Genomic DNA, 20,954 nt, shown 5'->3' with positions numbered 1-20,954 from the left:
GTTTGATTGAATAATCTGTTTTGTATATATTGGTTTTTTCTCTGGTTTTCATATAAGCCCTCTTGTGTTTCCAACCTAACCTGCACACTTTTCTTTCTCCATCTTGTTTTTTTACCTGCACTGTTTAATTTTCACTTGTCTTTTTTGTGTAAATAAATAAACTGAACTAAAATCAGAGTAACTCCTTACCTTTCTGTTGTATGGGTTTGTGATGACCAGGTTGGTATCGTCCGACCCTGACAGGATGTACTCTCCAGTGTCGTTCCAGGATATGGTATTGACCTGATTGGGACAAAATACACTGTGTGAGTTCACTCTTGGCCTACACACATAATAATACTGAAAACAACTTTGTCTACAACTGTGGAATTCCTAACCCAATCTAAGGTGGAACATCAATGCGTCACTGTCCCTCGATCACATAGAAACCAGGTGAACGTTCAGATGAGAAACAAACTATTCTGAACAAAAATATAAAACGCAACGTGTAAAGTGTTGGTCGCATGTTTTATGAGCTGAAATAAAAGATCCCAGAAATGTTTCATGTGCACAAAAAGCTTATTTCTTGCAGATTTTTGCACAAATTTGTTTACATCCCTGTTAGTGAGCATTTCTCCTTTGCCAAGATAATCCACCCACCTGACAGGTGTGGCATATCAAGAAGCTGATTAAACAGCATGATCATTACACAGGTGCACCTTGCGCTGGGGACAAAAGGCCACTTTAAAATGTCCAGTTTTGTCACACAACACAATGCCACGATGTCTCAAGTTGAGGGAGTGTGCAATTGGCATGCTGACTGCAGGAATGTCCCCCAGAGCTGTTGCTAGAGAATTTAATGTTAATTCCTCTACCATAAGCCACCTCCAACGTCGTTTTGGGGAATTTGGCAGTACGTCCAACCTGCCTCACAATCACAGATGCCGTGTAACCACGCCAGCCCAGGACCTCCACATCCGGCTTCTTCACCTGCGGGATCGTCGGAGACCAGCCACCCGGACATGCCTGATGAAACTGTGGGTTTGCACAACCGAAGAATTTCTGCACAAACTGTCAGAAACCGTCTCAGGGAAGCTCATCTGCGTGCTTGTCGTCCTCAACAGGGTCTTGACCTGAATGCAGTTTGGCGTCATAAGACTTCAGTGGGAAAATGCTCACCTTTGATGGCCACTGGCACGCTGGAGAAGTGTGGTCTTCACGGATGAATCCCGGTTTCAACTGGACCGGGCAGATGGCAGACAGCGTGTATGGCGTCATGTGGGCGAGCGGTTTGCTGATGTCAACGTTGTGAACAGAGTGCCCCACGGAGGCGGTGCGGTTATGGTATGGGCAAGCATAAGCTACGGACAACGAACACAATTGCATTTTAAATCGATGGCAATTTGAATGCACAGAGATACTGTGACGAGATCCTGAGGCCCATTGTCGTGCCATTCATCTGCAGGCATCACCTCATGTTTCAGCATGATAATGCACAGCCCCATGTCACAAGGACCTAAACACAATTCCTGCTAGCATGAAAATCTGGCCTGCATACTCACCAGACATGACACCCATTGAGCATGTTTGGGATGCTCTAGATCGGTGTACAATAGTGTGTTCCACTTCCCGCCAACATCCAGCAACTTCGCACAAGCATTGAAGAGGAGTGGGACAACATTCCACGGGCCACAATCAACAGCCTGATCAACTCTATGTGAAGATGTGACGCACTGCACGAGGTAAATGGTGGTCACACCAGATACTGACTGGTTTTCTGATCCACGCCCCTACCTTTTTTTAAGGTATCTGTGACCAACAGATGCATATCTGTATTCCCAGTCAGTGAATTGATTTCAATTGACTGATTTCCTTATATGAACTGTAACTCAGTAAGATCTTTGAAATTGTTGCATGTTGCGTTTATATTTTTCTTCAGCGTATAATGGAACATTCTACATCTGCAACACAGAGCACACAATCCATGCCTTCTCTAGGCGTCGTGTCTTCGCGACCGTAGATCAATAATTCATTAAGTTCTCCAGCAGAGTTTGATACACTCTCTTACCTCTATTTCTAGGGCAAGCCCCATCAGTGTGCAACAAGGTTGGTCACACAATCCCTCTTCATTGCCAAACCCAACTGGACCCCTCCTCCCCCTACCTTGCCATTCCCAAATAGTATTTCTGGGTGATTTAATCCCCATTTGATCCCCGGTCATGTTTTACTGTCCTTCCCTTGTCGAACAGCTTTCAAAACACTGTAAATGTTATTGCATTTTCACAGAACGGCTGTCATTTTCAGAGAAACTGCTCGCAGCACTGTCTGAGAAAATACATTAGCTGAATAAGAGTGGTGTGTTTCGTGCTAAAATAACACACGTGCTGTAATTAGAGCTATGGTGGATGGTTTATATTAGAAAGAGACAGACACAAAAGGCAGATCACTCTAAATGTGGGATATGTCATGATGCATGCATTGGAAACAGACAGATTATAGGTTACTGATAAAGAACGCTAAAGTCTCTCCCAAGGGGGTAAGAAGACAGAGTGTGTTTTCCTGTTGTCACCACTCTGCTAAATACTGTGTTTCAGTAGTTGCCAGGACAACACAGGCATGCTAGGAAAGACTACACTGCTGTTCACCGGTATCCCCCTAGAAAAAGGACATTTGATGTTTCAGAAAAGTATTGTAAAAATGTTGGCCTAGATTGGGTAATAAATAAGCTACACACTGAAAAAAAACCTGTTGCCGTTAATATCATTGGTGGTGGGAGATGTTTTTCACATTTCTTATCTTGCATATTCCATTTCTTCTGGCCTAGCATTATGTGGTGAGTGAAGGTTGTTGCTAACATGAACTTGAGGAGATCATCGTCATCATCACTATGACAACAACCACCATCTTTCTGTTCAAGCAGACTGTAGCTTAAACCTAAAATTGACTTATCACATCACATGCAGCACTCATTATTTTGTCCGTTGTGTTGTAATACTGATACTACTTGATGGCACTCTGTAGGAATACTGTGTGTCTGTGTCTAGGTCAGAGTCCTTATGCCACCCAGACCACTCAGTGTGCCCCTGTGATGCAGATCTATAGAAAGTGGATAGGTGTGCGCAGCAATATGGCACAAGCTCCCCCTAAATCCATTTTAGAAATTCAGATCTGAATAGTAGAAACAAGGGGAAAGGGGCTGATTAAGAACTGGGTATTTTAGTCAAGTCAAGTGTAATAACAGCCGACATGACAATACATTATGCATTATGCTACTACTGTGATCCAGTACTTCAGTACAGTAATGTTATCTACAGAGTAGATTTAGCCTACATGTATCTCTTCCAACTTAAGTCTTTTAACATCTCCTGCAGTAGAGGTCGTGCTGGGATTTGAGAAACTGAAAAGTGATGGCCACCAGCATCAACACACCCTCATGTCACTCGTACCGGCCTAATAGGGGTTGTGAGTCAGAATGGCGCCAGTAACACACGTTGGAGGTCCCTTCTTCCTCCGTCACTGTTGATGGGAGACAGGGGTTGACAGCTCAAGTGGCTTCAGGTATCCAAGACGAGAGACAGACAGGTCCTCGCGGAGACAGACAGGTCCTCGCGATTCAGTAAGCGGACAGACGGTAAAAAAATAAATGGCTTCTTTAAGTCTCCTTCGCATCCTTCATATGCACTGATAAGGACTTGGTAGGTGGGAGCGATATGGCATAAACTCTTCTGAGCTACTGGTTTGAGAGAATAAAGTCAACGCAATTTAACTGAACGATTATGTGTATGTAGCCTACAATCCGGGAATGTGGCAGCAAGTTGTACGAGGGGATTCCGTATGGCAGACATTTTGTTTGTACTATTTCAGAAGTTTCATCAATCCTTTATCGTTTCTCTTTATTTTCCTCCGACCAACTGAACAGACAGGATGAGAAGGACAGAATCCTTGACCCAAACCAGCATCAGGCTGTTTGAAGTTGTTGTGCAGTGGTAGAAGGAGTGATTGGCAGGGTGACAGTGTGACAGGACGGGTGACTGGCCGTATGGATGCCTCAGGTTTACAGAGTATCAACAGTCTGGCCATAGCTCAACACTCACAGTCACAGCAGTGCCTGGCTGAGCTCTACTTTCTGTCTGTCAGACACAGGGTTTCACACACTGACTGACAGACAGACAGACAGACAGAGCGGGGAGAGTGACGTGCTCTAAAGATACAAGGAGGGACAGTTATGTGCACAGAGTACACCACAGCCACACACGGTGGGTAATGTGTACTCACACAGCCATCGTGAACATTGAGCGTCGCTTCGAGTTTCAGCCGCTGGACAAATTCTCTTCTCCCTGTGCAGAAACAGAAGAAAGACCTTATTAGCAAGAACATAATTGTTACCACGATATGTTTTTTGTTGTTGTTGTTTTTTGGGTAGATCAGCTTAATATTGCAGATTGATGAGAGTTACAATCTATGTAATTGTCTGCATCACTTCCAATCCCCCATGTTTATTTATACATACATACATACATACATACATACATACATACATATCCTTTAAAAAAAATATATTCCCCTTTATTACTTTCCAACCCCACCACCCTTTCCCTACTTGGAGTAAACTAGTGAACGACAATGCTTAGGCCTCTACTTACAGCTTATACTTACTATCTACATTTTATGGACACAGTCAATTTTACAATAATTATATTTTGTTTATTTTTCTCCTGAACTTCTTCTACTCTCAACCTCTCTGATCATTTTCATGATGTCCATCCGGTTTGCTTCTATATGCCATATCTTTCTAACTGTGCTCTTTTACAAAAGCTCCCAACCTACAACCTATATACTTATTATGGACACAGTATGCTTACATTATTAGTTATCTTGTTATTATTTGTTGTTAGTTGTTATTAGTCCCATCCTTCAACTCCATTCAACACCTCCCATCTATCTCTTAACACCATCCATATAGGATTTCTATTTGCCATATATTTTTCCACTGTACTGTGATGTTTTACAAAAGTTCTGAACCTTTCTATTCTCATTGTTTCTACAGATTGTGAATTGAAAATAAACATTTTTGCTAAAAGTATTATTATATTATTGATCGATTGACTATGACTTTTCAGATCACCCAGTAATGCTATCTGCAAGGTTAGCTCCAGGTAAATATTGCAATCCTTTAGCCATTCCTGGACCTGTGTCCAAAAACAAGCTACAAATGGACAGTACCAAAACAAATGATCTAATGATTCTGTCTCTTCGCAGCAAAATCTGCAGAGCTGGGAAGATTGTATCCCCCATATAAATAACATTCTATTGGTAGCAAGAATTTATATAATAATTTAAAATTGAAAGATTCTAAGTTTTGAATCCGGTGTCGTTTTGCGTATCAGTTCATAAACACTATGCCATGGGATCGATACGTCAAAAATCTCTTCCCAACTATTTTGCAATCTATATGGGACGATATGTTACTTTATAATATAATATAATATAATATAATAATAATAATAATAATAATAATAATATGCCATTTAGCAGACGCTTTTATCCAAAGCGACTTACAGTCGTGCGTGCATAAATTTTTTGTGTATGGGTGGTCCCGGGGATCGAACCCACTACCTTGGCGTTACAAGCGCCGTGCTCTACCAGCTGAGCTACAGAGGACTTTCATACAACATTGGACTACTTCAGTCAGCATTCAAACTTATTGATGAAATTCAACAACAAGGGCATCATCAACTAGGGTAGAGTTCCTATTAAATTACTAGAGGGGTTCTGTCATTAACCCTCAAAGTTCAGTAATGGGGCGAAAATAGCAGCCATCTTGGTCAGGGAGAAATCCAAAACCAGTCTAATTGGAATGAATGGCAGTAGATGCATAAGTGATGCATTTCCTGCTTTTACTTATGCAGGAAACGTAAATTGGGCATGTGATGTATCAGACATATGTTTAATGGAATTATAGTCAACCTAAAATACTGTCATATAATTATGTATAAATATATGTAAACAGACCATAAATGACTCGAAAAATGTTTCCTTGTAAAGCTGTGAGTGCTATTATATGATACAATATCACTACTTGTTGCATTTACAACTTGTCTAAGTCCTATCATCAACTGATTTGGGCCAGTGTATGGCTGTGGAATGTTGGCATATTGGCAGTTAATTTGAAAGATATATGGAATCATTCCTCTAAAACTGGCTGGCTAACACACATACAGTACAGATTAATTCTTCACATTCATTGTTTTACACAATATCTTATCACAACATTGGCAGGCAAACCATGGTTGGCCAACTCCCTGACCAACATGGCTGACCATCATAAGAAGCTTCAAGTCCATTCTCGTATTCTAATTCCTAATTATATGGGCAATAACCTACAGCAGAAGTTTTGGAACCATTTGTAAGAGTCCGTTTTGTTTTGCAATAGTTTGTTTTCTTGCCACTCCTCTTAGTATTTAAAGAGGGAGCAGGGAAAGAACTAACACGTTAGAATCGTTGTAGTCAGTCTTCCCATAGCTTATAATGCATTACTCATATTGAGGAAGCATCCCTCGCATCTGATGTCACCATTACAGGGATAGGGACCAAATGAGCAGGCTGCCTCCACTGACTGTATCCTGTCATCAAATAGACAGTCATTAAAAAAGGTTTGGCAGTAGGCTATTTTATGAGTCAACTTGCTCCCAAACCTAAACGGTATTAGGCTAGATCCAGGTTCTAAAATACATCACCTTACATTAAACTTGCTTTAAAATAGTATGGAAAAAACATTGGGAGAGAATTCATGCAATTTGACCCTGTCAGGTAGAGCGATGACAGTCTAGAATCTAATAACGCCCCAGTGCATTGGGTTCTAGTGCATTGCTGCTGCATTGCTGTTCAAATCAAAACAAAGTTGTTCGTGCCTGACAAGATCAATATTCCAGGTTGCCATACACACCCACACCCCTCTGACATATTCTTTTCACAGCCAATCCATTTTGAGAGAGTGTTGAGGAATAGATTCAATCAATAAGAGAACATGGAAGGCAACAGAGCTCTTCCCAGGTCAGTGATGTCCTCAAAACAAGCCTGAAAGCTGGCCATTCGACTGTCACACTTTCTTGAAGTAACAGCTTCGTCTGCAGCAATATAAAGATTTTTCACCATTGGAGAAGTGGAATATTGAAGACTTGAGAAGACTGCTCAAAACATCAATACAACAAAATAGGCAGAGATGTCTCCATTGTATCCATTTTCCCTCCTTTGTCTTTCAACCTTCCCATATTTAAAGTCAAACGTCCAAAAAGGGAAAAACAACTGACCAAAATGTCTCTTTCATTTGCTGATAGGCCTTGGTCATGAGAAAGTAACATGTGATGATGATGTTTGAATTAGCATATTTAGCTGAAACCATGTAATTTGATCTCACTAAATCTCATGGGTGAAGAGGACTGTGCAAAATGTAACATTTTAAGACTATGATTAATCAATCAATCAATCAATTTTATTTTATATAGCCCTTCTTACATCAGCTAATATCTCGAAGTGCTGTACAGAAACCCAGCCTAAAACCCCAAACAGCTAGTAATGCAGGTGTAGAAGCACGGTGGCTAGGAAAAACTCCCTAGAAAGGCAAAACCTAGGAAGAAACCTAGAGAGGAACCAGGCTATGAGGGGTGGCCAGTCCTCTTCTGGCTGTGCCGGGTGGAGATTATAACAGAACCATGCCAAGATGTTCAAAAATGTTCATAAGTGACAAGCATGGTCAAATAATAATCAGGAATAAATCTCAGTTGGCTTTTCATAGCCGATCATTAGAGTTTAAAACAGCAGGTCTGGGACAGGTAGGGGTTCCATAACCGCAGGCAGAACAGTTTAAACTGGAATAGCAGCAAGGCCAGGCGGACTGGGGACAGCATTTGTTGAGATTGATATTCCACAAATGGAATGCTAGCCCCCCTTCCACAGTGCAAAACTTAGCCTCTTACTAGTGTGATTATATGCTAGGGTCTCTCCTGTCGATTGACAATGACAGCTCTACCAACACACCCAGCCTAGTCAAGCTAACTGCAGTGCTAAGCTAAATGCAGTGCTAGGCTATCCCAATCCATAAGCCACCTGACCCACACCTGGGCCTGCTGATCCTCACTCAAATGCAACTCAATACAAATTAGTTAGGTTAACTTGGCCACAGATAGAAAAGGCTAATTTAGCATACCAGTAGCCCTAGAAAGCATGCATGGCATATAGCAGGGCTGTTCAACGTCAGTCCTGGAGGGTATAAACACTTCTGGTTTTCATCCTCTCCTTCTAATCAGGGACTGATTCAGCCCTCGGACACCAGGTGACTGCAATTAACTACAACGTAGCTTCCTACCTTGCGTTTCCTCTCGCGTGAGCGTGCTTTTCCCACATGAGCTCACGGTTCCTCCATAGTATCTGGAATGCTCATGCGAGAGACGGAACAGCTGGCTCCGGCCTACTTATTGTCCCCTCCCACTCGCCCCACCCTTCCTGACCAGAAAAAAAATTGCCAGTGAGAAGTCTCGCCCTGGGGAACCCCTCCGCAGGGCAGGGGCAATAAGTAGAACAGAAGAAATAAAAAATGAGGGAGTGGAATGTTTCGCTTTCTCTACAGTCTCTGCTTAAACCACTGCTGTAGCTGGAGATGTCTGCTAATATTTGCATCCCATCAGTAACTGAGACTGTCTGGGGCTGTTTGAAGATGGTCGATATCCTGAATGGCCTGGTCAGCACTTAGTGTCTGTCAATTCCATTACGTTTATGAGAGCAGAGGCATCTTTGAGTCAATATCACAAAGGATACCATGGACATAGCTTTGTTGCTACACACTGCATGATGGTTGATACTGTAGCTTTTCAAGCATGTAGTTGGCCTAATTGTTATATATATATATATATATATATATATATATATATATATATATATATCTTTGGGGAAATGAGGATGTGAAACCTGCATAAGATCACTCCTCTCAATGGCTCTTAAAGCAACTTCCTCACTACTGACTCACTGAGATCAGATGTATACTAGATCAGCCTAAGCACGATGTCTCAAAAGGCAATGTCAACATAACCAAATCTGCGCGCATTAGTAAAGTAATTGGAAGGAGGCAGTGCACTCCTCAGTCCTCACAGGGACAACTCCCTGATTCTTCAACATGTCAGTCAGCCTAGTAGAGCTTAGGCCAACATGATCCGACATGAGAAACGACGTTGTACGTCCAAGGATCAAATGCACAGTATTTCATCATCCTCTTTAAGGGTGAATAACAAATGGCAGTAAGATTCTATGGAACCTGATGATTCTTTTCCACTAGCAAGTGTGACATCACACAATGAAACGGGATAAAAGGGCACATGGTTACATTTTAGTCATTTAGCAGACGCTCTTATCCAGAGCCATTTACAGTTAGTGCATACATTTTTTTTTTTATATATATTTTTTTTCATACTGGCCCCCCCCCCGTGGGAATCGAACCCAAAACCCTGGTGTTGCAAGCGCCATGCTCTACCAACTGACCTACACGGGGCCCATTGTTGAAATCCATGTTAGCTGAGGGCAACACAACAGATGGGAATCACAGCCTACCATAAGCACAGAATATTGAAAACATTGAATTAGATTTTCTATTGAGAAAATGGCCTAGGCATATAAAAATAACAGAATGTTTTAATCATGGCATCATAGCTTTTTGTGAATGGTGCTCAAGGAAAAGCCTTGAGCAGTTTCAAGTTAGTGTCGTCTGAGTTAAGCGCACATAACCAGTAACTCAAAACTACCAGAGAAACACCAGTGTAGTCCTGGTCCACGCACTTGGGAAGCCAGTCAGTGTAATGGAGAGCCAACCCCAGGAAGATTGGGGTGCATGAGAAGACAGCTGAAGGTTTGTAAACAACCACTACGGAGCTGCAGGCAATGAAGAAATATCAGGAGGAAAAGGGATGAAGTAACCCAATACATGTTGTCGTTATAGCAAGAGTGGATTGTTATGGTCATTTTGACTTTGCAGATCCCATAACTGAACTGTAGCCTCCTCTGTCATACGCCTACTGTTTACTCTAAGATCATGTAGTCTGGTGTACCACACTCATAGGACTCTGTTCCTTGCAGACACTGCAGCTGTTGAAAGAGACTAGGCTAGCTTCTCTAGACCAGTGGTTCCCAAAATGGGGTACTGCAGGGGAATATATTTATATATATATATATATACACAGTGGGGAGAACAAGTATTTGATACACTGCCAAATTTGCAGGGTTTCCTACTTACAAAGCATGTAGAGGTCTGTAATTTTTATCATAGGTACACTTCAACTGTGAGAGACGGAATCTAAAATAAAAATCCAGAAAATCACATTGTATGATTTTTAAGTAATTAATTTGCATTTTATTGCATGACATAAGTATTTGATCACCTACCAACCAGTAAGAATTCCGGCTCTCACAGACCTGTTCGTTTTTCTTTAAGAAGCCCTCCTGTTCTCCACTCATTACTTGTATTAACTGCACCTGTTTTAACTCGTTACCTGTATAAAAGACACCTGTCCACACACTCAATCAAACAGACTCCAACCTCTCCACAATGGCCAAGACCAGAGAGCTGTGTAAGGACATCAGGGATCAAATTGTAGACCTGCACAAGGCTGGGATGGGCTACAGGACAATAGGCAAGCAGCTTGGTGAGAAGGCAACAACTGTTGGCGCAATTATTAGAAAATGGATGACGGTCAATCACCCTTGGTCTGGGGCTCCATGCAAGATCTCACCTCGTGGGGCATCAATGATCATGAGGAAGGTGAGGGATCAGCCCAGAACTACATGGCAGGACCTGGTCAATGACCTGAAGAGAGCTGGGACCACAGTCTCAAAGAAAACCATTAGTAACACACTACGCCGTCATGGATTAAAATCCTGCAGCGCATGCAAGGTCCCCCTGCTCAAGCCAGCGCATGTCCAGTCCCGTCTGAAGTTTGCCAGTGACCATCTGGATGATCCAGAGGAGGAATGGGAGAAGGTCATGTGGTCTGATGAGACAAAAATAGAGCTTTTTGGTCTAAACTCCACTCGCCGTGTTTGGAGGAAGACGGAGGATGAGTACAACCCCAAGAACACCATCCCAACCATGAAGCATGGAGGTGGAAACATCATTCTTTGGGGATGCTTTTCTGCAAAGGGGACAGGACGACTGCACTGTATTGAGGGGAGGATGGATGGGGCCATGTATCGTGAGATCTTGGCCAACAACCTCCTTCCCTCAGTAAGAGCATTGAAGATGGGTCATGGCTGGGTCTTCCAGCATGACAACGACCCGAAACACACAGCCAGGGCAACTAAGGAGTGGCTCCGTAAGAAGCATCTCAAGGTCCTGGAGTGGCCTAGCCAGTCTCCGGACCTGAACCCAATGGAAAATCTTTGGAGGGAGCTGAAAGTCCGTATTGCCCAGCGACAGCCCCGACACCTGAAGGATCTGGAGAAGGTCTGTATGGAGGAGTAGGCCAAAATCCCTGCTGCAGTGTGTGCAAACCTGGTCAACACCTACAGGAAACGTATGATCTCTGTAATTGCAAACAAAGGTTTCTGTACCAAATATTAAGTTCTGCTTTTCTGATGTATCAAATACTTATGTCATGCAATAAAATGCAAATGAATTACTTAAAAATCATACAATGAGATTTTCTTGATTTTTGTTTTAGATTCCGTCTCTCACAGTTGAAGTGTACCTATGATAAAAATTACAGACCTCTACATGCTTTGTAAGTAGGAAAACCTGCAAAATCGGCAGTGTATCAAATACTTGTTCTCCCCACTGTATGTATGTATGTATGTATGTATGTATGTATGTATGTATGTATGTATGTATGTATGTATGTATGTATGTATGTATGTATGTATGTATGTATGTATGTATGTATGTATGTATGTATGTATGTATGTATATATATATATATATATATATATATATATATATATATATATATATATATATAAAAACGTCCCTTTTTCAGGACCCTGTCTTTCAAAGATAATTCGTAAAAATCCAAATAACTTCACAGATCTTCATTGTAAAGGGTTTAAACACTGTTTCCCATGCTTGTTCAATTAACCATTAACAATTAATGAACATGCACCTGTGGAACGGTCGTTAAGACACTAACAGCTTACAGACGGTAGGCAATTAAGGTCACAGTTATGAAAACTTAGGACACTACTGACTCTGAAAAACACCAAAAGAAAGATGCCAAGGGTCCCTGCTCATCTGCATGAACGTGCCTTAGGCATGCTGCAAGGAGGCATGAGGACTGCAGATGTGGCCAGGGCAATAAATTACAATGTCCGTACTGTGAGATGCCTAAGACAGTGCTACAGGGAGACTGGACGGACAGCTGATCGTCCTCGCAGTGGCAGACCACGTGTAACAACACCTGCATAGGATCGGTACATCCGAACATGCACCTGCGGGACAGCAGGAACGCACAATCCCTCCATCAGTAATCAGACAGTCCGCAATAGGCTGAGAGAGGCTGGACTGAGGACTTGTAGGCCTCTTGTAAGGCAGGTCCTCACCAGACATCACCGGCAACAACGTCACCTATGGGCACAAACCCACCGTTGCTGGACCAGACAGAACTGGCAAAAAGTGCTCTTCACTGACGAGTCACAGTTTTGTCTCACCAGGGGTGACGGTCGGATTCGCGTTTATTGTCGAAGGAATGAGCGTTACACCGAGGCCTGTACTCTGGAGCGGGATCGATTTGGAGGTGGAGGGTCCGTCATGGTCTGGGGCGGTGTGTCACAGCATCATCGAACTGAGCTTGTTGTCATTGCAGGCAATCTCAACGCTGTGCGTTACAGGGAAGAGATCCTCCTCCCTCATGTGGTACCCTTCCTGCAGGCTCATCCTGACATGACCCTCCAGCATGACAATGCCACCAGCCATACTGCTCGTTCTGTGCGTGATTTCCTGCAAGACAGGAATGTCAGTGTTCTGCCATGGCCAGCGAAGAGCCCAGATATCAATCCCATTGAGCACGTCTGGGACCTGTTGGATTGGAGGGTGAGGGCTAGGGCCATTCCCCCCAGAAATGTCTGGGAACTTGCAGGTGCCTTGGTGGAAGAGTGGGATAACATCTGGCAAAGATGTTGCAGTCCATGCGGAAATGCACTGCAGTCCTTAATGCAGCTGGTGGCCACACCAGATACTGACTGTTACTTTTGATTTTGACCCCCACTTTGTTCAGGGACACATTACTCAATTTCTGTTAGTCACATGTCTGTGGAACTTGTTCAGTTTATGTCTTAGTTGTTGAATCTTGTTATGTTCATACAAATATTTACACATGTTAAGTTTGCTGAAAATAAACGCATTTGACAGTGAGAGGACATTTCTTATTTTGCTGAGGTTATACATACATACATACATACACATACATATATAAACACTACCATTCAAAACTTTGGGGTCACTTAGAAATGTCCTTGTTTCGAAAGAAAAGCAATTTTTTGGTCCATTAAAAGAACATCAAATTGATCAGAAATACAGTGTTGACATTGTTAATGTTGTAAATGGCTATTGTAGCTGGAAATGGAAGATTTTTAATGGAATATCTACATAGGCGTACAGAGGCCCATTATCAGCAACCATCAGTCCTGTGTTCCAATGGCACGTTGTGTTTGCTAATCCAAGTTTATCATTATCAAAACCCTTTTGCAATTATGTTAGCACAGCTGAAAAATGTTGTGCTGATTAAAGAAGCAATAAATCTGGCCTTCTTGAGACTAGTTGAGTATCTGGAGCATCAGCAATTGTGGGTTTTATTACAGGCTCAAAATGGCCAGAAACAAATAACTTTCTTCTGAAACTCGTCAGTCTATTCTTGTTCTGAGAAATGAACGCTATTCCATGCGAGAGATTGCCAAGAAACTGAAGATCTCATCCAACGCTGTGTACTACTCCCTTCACAGAACAGAGCAAACTGGCTCTAACCAGAATAGAAAGAGGAGTGGGAGGCCCCGGTGCACAACTGACAAATACATTAGTGTGTCTAGTTTGAGAAACAGGCGCCTCACAGGTCCTCAACTGGCAGCTTCATTAAATAGTACCTGCAAAACACCAGTCTCAACGTCAACAGTGAAGAGGCGACTCCGGGATGCTGACCTTCTAGGCAGAGCTGCAAAGAAAAAGCCATATCTCAAACTGGCCAATAAAAATAAAATATTAAGATGGGCAAAAGAACACAGACACTGGACAGAGGAAGATTGGGAAAAAAGTGTTATGGACAGATGAACCGAAGTTTGAGGTGTTCGGATCACAAAGAAGAACATTTGTGAGACGAAGACCAAATGAAAAGATGCTGGAGGAGTTCTTGATGCCATCTGTCAAGCATGATGGAGGCAATGTGATGGTCTGGGGGTGCTTTGGTGGTGGTAAAGTGGGAGATTTGTACAGGGTAAAAGGGATCTTGAAGAAGGTAGGCTAACACTCCATTTTGCAACGCCATGCCATACCCTACCCTGTGGACAGCGCTTGATATGAGCCAATTTCCTCCTACAACAGGACAATGTCACAAAGCACAGCTCCAAACTATGCAATAACTATTTAGGGAAGAAGCAGTCAGCTGGTATTCTGTCTATAATGGAGTGGCCAGCACAGTCACCGGATCTAAACCCTATTGAGCTGTTGTGGGAGCAGCTTGACCGTATGGTACGTAAGAAGTGCCCATCAAGCCAATCCAACTTGTAGGAGGTGCTTCAGGAAGCATGGGGTGAAATCTCTTCAGATTACCTCAACAAATTGACAACTAGAATGCCAAAGGTCTGCAGGGCTGTAATTGCTGCAAATGGAGGATTCTTTGATGAAAGCAAAGTTTGAAGGACACAATTATTATTTATATTCAAAATCATTATTTCTAACCTTGTCAATGACTACATTTCCTATGCATTTTGCTATATTTCCTATTCAAACTCATTTCATGTATGTTTTCATGGAAAAACAAGGAAATGTCTAAGTGACCCCAAACGTTTGAACGGTAGTATATATACAGTTGAAGTCGGAAGTTTACATACACTAAGGTTGGAGTCATTAAAACTTGTTTTTCAACCACTCCACACATTTCTTGTTAACAAACTATAGTTTTGGCAAGTCGGTTAGGACATCTACTTTGTGCATGACAAGTAATTTTTCCAACAATTGTTTACAGACAGATTATTTCACTTATAATTCACTGTATCACAATTCCAGTGGGTCAGAAGTTTACATACACTAAGTTGACTGTGCCTTTAAACAGCTTGGAAAATTCCAGAAAATGATGTCATGGCTTTAGAAGCTTCTGATAGTCATTTGGAGGTGTACCTGTGGAGGTATTTCAAGGCCTACCTTCAAACTCAGTGTCTCTTTGCTTGACATCATGGGAAAAATCAAAAGAAAACAGCCAAGACCTCAGAAAAAAATTGTTGACCTCCACAAGTCTGGTTCATCCTTGGGAGCAATTTCCAAACGCCTGAAGGTACCATGTTCATTCCAGAAGTTTTCAATGGGGTTCAGGTCTGGAGATTGGGCTGGCCATGACAGGGTCTTGATCTGGTGGTCCTCCATCCACACCTTGATTGACCTAGCTGTGTGGCATGGCACATTGTCCTGCTGGAAAAACCAATCCTCAGAGTTGGAGAACAATGTCAGAGCAAAAGGAAGCAAGTTTTCTTCCAGGACAACCTTGTACGTGGCTTGATTCATGCGTCCTTCACAAAGACAAATCTGCCCGATTCCAGCCTTGCTGAAGCACCCCCAGATCATCACCGATCCTTCACCAAATTTCACAGTGGGTGCGAGACACTGTGGCTTGTAGGCCTCTCCAGGTCTCCGTCTAAACATTAGACGACCAGGTGTTGGGCAAAGCTGAAAATTGGACTCATCAGAGAAGATGACCTTACTCCAGTCCTCTACGGTCCAATCCTTATGGTCTTTTGCAAACCTCAGCCTGGCTCTTCTTTGCTTCTCATTGATGAAGGGCTTTTTTCTAGCTTTGCACGACTTCAGCCCTGCCCCTAGGAGCCTGTTTCGAACCGTCCTCGCCGTGCACTTCACCCCAGCTGCCGTTTGCCATTCTTTTTGTAGGTCACTTGATGTCATCCTACGGTTGTTGAGTGACATTCGAATGAGTTGGCAGTCATCCCGGTCAGTAGAGTTGTTTTCGCCCTCTGCCGTTCTGTCGTTTTGTTGTCCCCAATGTCTGCTGCTTGACCTTGTTCTTATGAACCACCGTCTTTGACATTTTAAGGATGGAAGCAACCTGACGCTCACTGTATACCTCTGCCAGTAAAGCCAGAATTGAACCTTTCTTTTCCTCACTCAAAACTTTCCTTTGCAACTTTTTTGGAATGGGCAATAGTTATTTTTTGATTAATATTACTTTTGAGGTACTATTAGCACTGTTTTTGCCATCCAGCTGGTCCTATTGCAAGAGGATAGTGATGACCACAGCAGTGGTTTTTATACTTTTCCCCGTTAAATAAGATTTGGTTCAGGTGATAACCTAATCAGTACCTAATTCAGTAGAATGACGTGTGCCTGTGTTGGAATTCAACAGACACTGGAATGGAATGGCTGTCATACATGTAGAGATGTTGATTTAAGAAAAATGTGCAGTGGTCTCAATTTTTTCCAGAGCTGTCTGTATATATATATATATATATATATATATATATATATATATAGTGAGGGAAAAAAGTATTTGATCCCCTGCTGATTTTGTACGTTTGCCCACTGACAAAGACATGATCAGTCTATAATTTTAATGGTAGGTTTATTTGAACAGTGAGAGACAGAATAACAAACAAAAAATCCAGAAAAACGCATGTCAAAAATGTTATAAATTGATTTGCATTTTAATGAGGGAAATAAGTATTTGACCCCTCTGCATAATATGACTTTGTGATTGCCAACAAGGGTTTTGCCACCAAGTACTGAGGTCAGACGTTTTCTTGTGGTCCTCTGTAGCTCAGCTGGTAGAGCACGGCGCTTGTAACGCCAAGGTAGTGGGTTTGATCCCCGGGACTACCCATACACACAAACAAAAAAATGTATGCACGCATGACTCTAAGTTGCTTTGGATAAAAGCGTCTGCTAAATGGCATATTATTATATTATTGTAGTTGGCCACCAGGTTTGCACACATCTCAGGAGGGATTTTGTCCCACTCCTCTTTGCAGATCTTCTCCAAGTTATTAAGGTTTCGAGCCTGACGTTTGGCAACTCGAACCTTCAACTCCCTCCACAGATTTTCTATGGGATTAAGGTCTGGAGACTGGGAAGGCCACTCCAGGACCTTAATGTGCTTCTTCTTGAGCCACTCCTTTGTTGCCTTGGCCATGTGTTTTGGGTCATTGTCATGCTGGAATACCCATCCATGACCCATTTTCAATGCCCTGGCTGAGGGAATGAGGTTCTCACCCAAGATTTGACGGTACATGGCCCCGTCCATCGTCCCTTTGATGCGGTGAAGTTGTCCTGTCCCCTTAGCAGAAAAACACCCCCAAAGCATAATGTTTCCACCTCCATGTTTGACGGTGGGGATGGTGTTCTTGGGGTCATTGGCAGCATTCCTCCTCCTCCAAACACGGCGAGTTGAGTTGATGCCAAAGAGCTCAATTTTGGTCTCATCTGACCACAACACTTTCAACCAGTTCTCCTCTGAATCATTCAGATGTTCATTGGCAAACTTCAGATGGGCCTGTATATGTGCTTTCTTGAGCAGGGGGACCTTGCGGGCGCTGCAGGATTTCAGTCCTTCACGGCGTAGTGTGTTACCAATTGTTTTCTTGGTGACTATGGTCCCAGCTGCCTTGAGATCATTGACAAGATCCTACCATGTAGTTCTGGGCTGATTCCTCACCGTTCTCCTGATCAACTCCACGAGGTGAGATCTTGCATGGAGCCCCAGGCCGAGGGAGATTGACAGTTCTTTTGTGTTTCTTCCATTTGCGAATAATCGCACCAACTGTTGTCACCTTCTCACCAAGCTGCTTGGCGATGGTCTTGTAGCCCATTCCAGCCTTGTGTAGGTCTACAATCTTGTCCCTGACATCCTTGGAGAACTCTTTGGTCTTGGCCATGGTGGAGAGTTTGGAATCTGATTGATTGATTGCTTCTGTGGACAGGTGTCTTTTATACAGGTAACAAACTGAGATTAGGAGCACTCCCTTTAAGAGTGTGCTCCTAATCTCAGCTCGTTACCTGTATAAAAGACACCTGGGAGCCAGAAATCTTTCTGATTGAGAGGGGGTCAAATACTTATTTCCCTCATTAAAATGCAAATCAATTTATAACATTTTTGACATGCGTTTTTCTGGATTTTGTTGTTGTTATTCTGTCTCTCACTGTTCAAATAAACCTACCATTAAAATTATAGACTGATCATTTCTTTGTCAGTGGGCAAACGTACAAAATCAGCAGGGGATCAAATACTTTTTTCCCTCACTGTGTATATATATATTTTATAGATAGATATGCTAGTAAAAACAGATTCAACAAATTGGCCAAGGAGTCCGCGGAACAAGTTTAGAGGGTGCAATATAATGCAATGTAATATTATTTATCTACAATATTAACTACCCTTAGATACAACAACAGGGAGGCTCACAGGGATCCACCGTACTCCATCAATGATCCAGTTGTCAACTCAATACTTCTTGTATTCCCTCAAATAAAAATGTTTTTAACATAAATGCACTTTAATTGAAGGTTTAAAACTGCAGAATTGTCTCTCTGTCCCAAATTGGCAAATTGTGTAGAATTGCAAGAAATTACGTTGAACACTATAACATTTCCTCTCTGATGCAAAGAGGGGGGCCCTTAAAATGTTATTTCTCAGGGCCCGAGACTTGGTTAGTCATTGTTAAACTCCTTGTATGCCATTTTTAAAATCACACTCTAAAAAGTCGGAGTTGTGTTCTGATTTTGAGGGGGTCCCTGATGAATTTGCTATCACAAAAGTTGTCCCCTGCCAGCAGATTCATTTCAGAGTCTCTGAGTTATATTGTGAGTAGCCCATTTGCCCCGAATCAACGGATTCTTTCCCTGTGAGTCAAGGAAAACAAACAGCATTGCCAGTGCCTTTGAACACTCACTCCGACTTTAAAGCTTTGGTTGTGGGCTTTTCTTACAGAATCCTCCAATCTGTGCTCATGTTGTGTCCCAATTAAATCTGTCCCCCATGAAACCTAACTGAGATGAATGGAGAGCTGTGTGTGGGCGGAAGAAAGCGATGATGATGTTTGTGCTGTAGTTCTTTGAAATCCAGCAGGGTGTCAAGGATTATGATCAATTATTCAACTCCTGGCCCCGTCCCACACACACCACTGCTCTATACGCAGAGAACTGGCTGGGTAGGAGGGAGAGCTAATGTGTATGGGGGTCTACTGCATGTGTTGAATGTTCTATCTGTATACGTCAATTAGACTAGACTGAGCGCTTCCGACCCCCCCACCCCCCAAAAAAAAGAGGGGTTTGAAAATACACAAGACACCATGGACCCTATGCTCTGGCTGTATGGGGTCTTCCTCATTCATTAAGGATATGACAATCTTTTCAGTTACTTCAAACTGACTTTAAACATGAGCATAAATTATTTAGAATCGCCCATCCTCCTACAGCACCCGATGTCACAGGAAGGCCAAAAAGATCATCAAGGACAACTACCACCCGAGCCACTGCCTGTTCACCCCGCTATCATCCAGACGGCGAGGTCAGAACAGGTGCATCAAAGCTGGGATCGAGAGACTGAAAAACAGCTTCTATCTCAAGGCCATCAGACTGTTAAACAGCCATCACTAGCACAGAGAGGCTGCTGCCTACATACAGACTTGAAAATCACTGGCCACTTTAATAATGTTTACATATCTTGCATTACTCGTCTCATATGTGTATACTGTATTCTATACTATCGTAATAATGTTTACATATCTTGCATTACCCATCTCATATGTATATACTGTATTCTATACTATCTATTGCATCTTAGCCTACACCGCTCTGACAATGACATTGCTCATCCATATATTTATAGATTCTTATTCCATTCGTTTTACTTAGATTTGTGTGTATTAGATATTTGTTGTGGAACTGTTAGATATTACTTGCTAGATATTACTGCACTGTCGGAACTAGAAGCACAAGCATTTCGCTACACTCGCAATAACATCTGCTAAGGAAGACAGACAAATGCTAGAAACAGAGGGAAGGTTGGAAGCAGGGACTGATCCCTGTTCTCAGGTGAAAAGTTGTATGCGACACGTGCCGGGGAGTATTACCACTACACCAAGGCTCTGTACAGGATATGAATGGTTGATGGCAGTGGGTAACCAAATCATAGATTGCAGTCTGCTTGTCCATAGACTGCTTTCAAGGTAAGGACACAAACATTTTGTATTTTGTAATTTGATGAACTCTTTAAAATAGAGATGGAAGAAAATCCTGCTTGCTCTCCTGAAGGGTTGGCCACCCCGATCTATGTTTCCCAAGTGCTGGGTGTTTGAAAATGTTCTTGTTATAGCAATTAATTTCTCAAATCACCCAACTTTCTAGAAAAATCTAATGAATATCAATATTCAGGTGTTTTACTAGTTGAAGATCCTTGCCTAAATCTTACTCTGCATAGACAAGATATGATGCATTTATGAGTTGTGAGTCCCCCTACAATCTCTGCCTAGCATGTGCACAATATTCAAAAATTATTTGACAGGCCTGGAGCATTTAAAATCCAATGCTTATTTGTATGACTTATTCAAAACTGTCCATAGCCTCATACAATTCATTTTGAAAGACAATTAGGCATATCAGATTTCAAACGTGATTACACTGGCAAAATTGGGAAGAAGCAGAATAAAATAAGTGTGGGGAATAATAGTAGTGTTCTTGGTGACAAGTACACTAATTACCTTATATTTTAGCCCATTGTTAAGAATGAGAATTG

The 20,954-nt window shown here is 42.3% G+C and overlaps 1 protein-coding gene across 2 annotated transcripts in view; it reads right to left on the bottom strand.

Annotated features, from left to right (window-relative positions):
• Positions 1-20,954, bottom strand: part of LOC311144022 (DDB1- and CUL4-associated factor 6-like) — a 65,691-nt gene that overhangs the window by 39,289 nt on the left and 5,448 nt on the right. For both annotated transcript variants that reach the window (XM_084179943.1, XM_084179944.1), the window contains exons 2-3: positions 4,255-4,316; positions 190-282 (exon numbers count right to left, since the gene is read on the bottom strand). In XM_084179943.1, the coding sequence (XP_084036069.1) occupies positions 190-282; positions 4,255-4,316 (155 nt within the window). The remainder of the gene's footprint in view (positions 1-189; positions 283-4,254; positions 4,317-20,954) is intronic.

The sequence above is a fragment of the Coregonus lavaretus genome (genome assembly GCF_964263955.1).
Source record: "Coregonus lavaretus genome assembly, chromosome: 16".
Taxonomy (NCBI): Eukaryota; Metazoa; Chordata; class Actinopteri; order Salmoniformes; family Salmonidae; genus Coregonus; species Coregonus lavaretus.
Note: the sequence above shows the minus strand (reverse complement) of the source record. Positions and strands in the feature narration are given on the sequence as shown.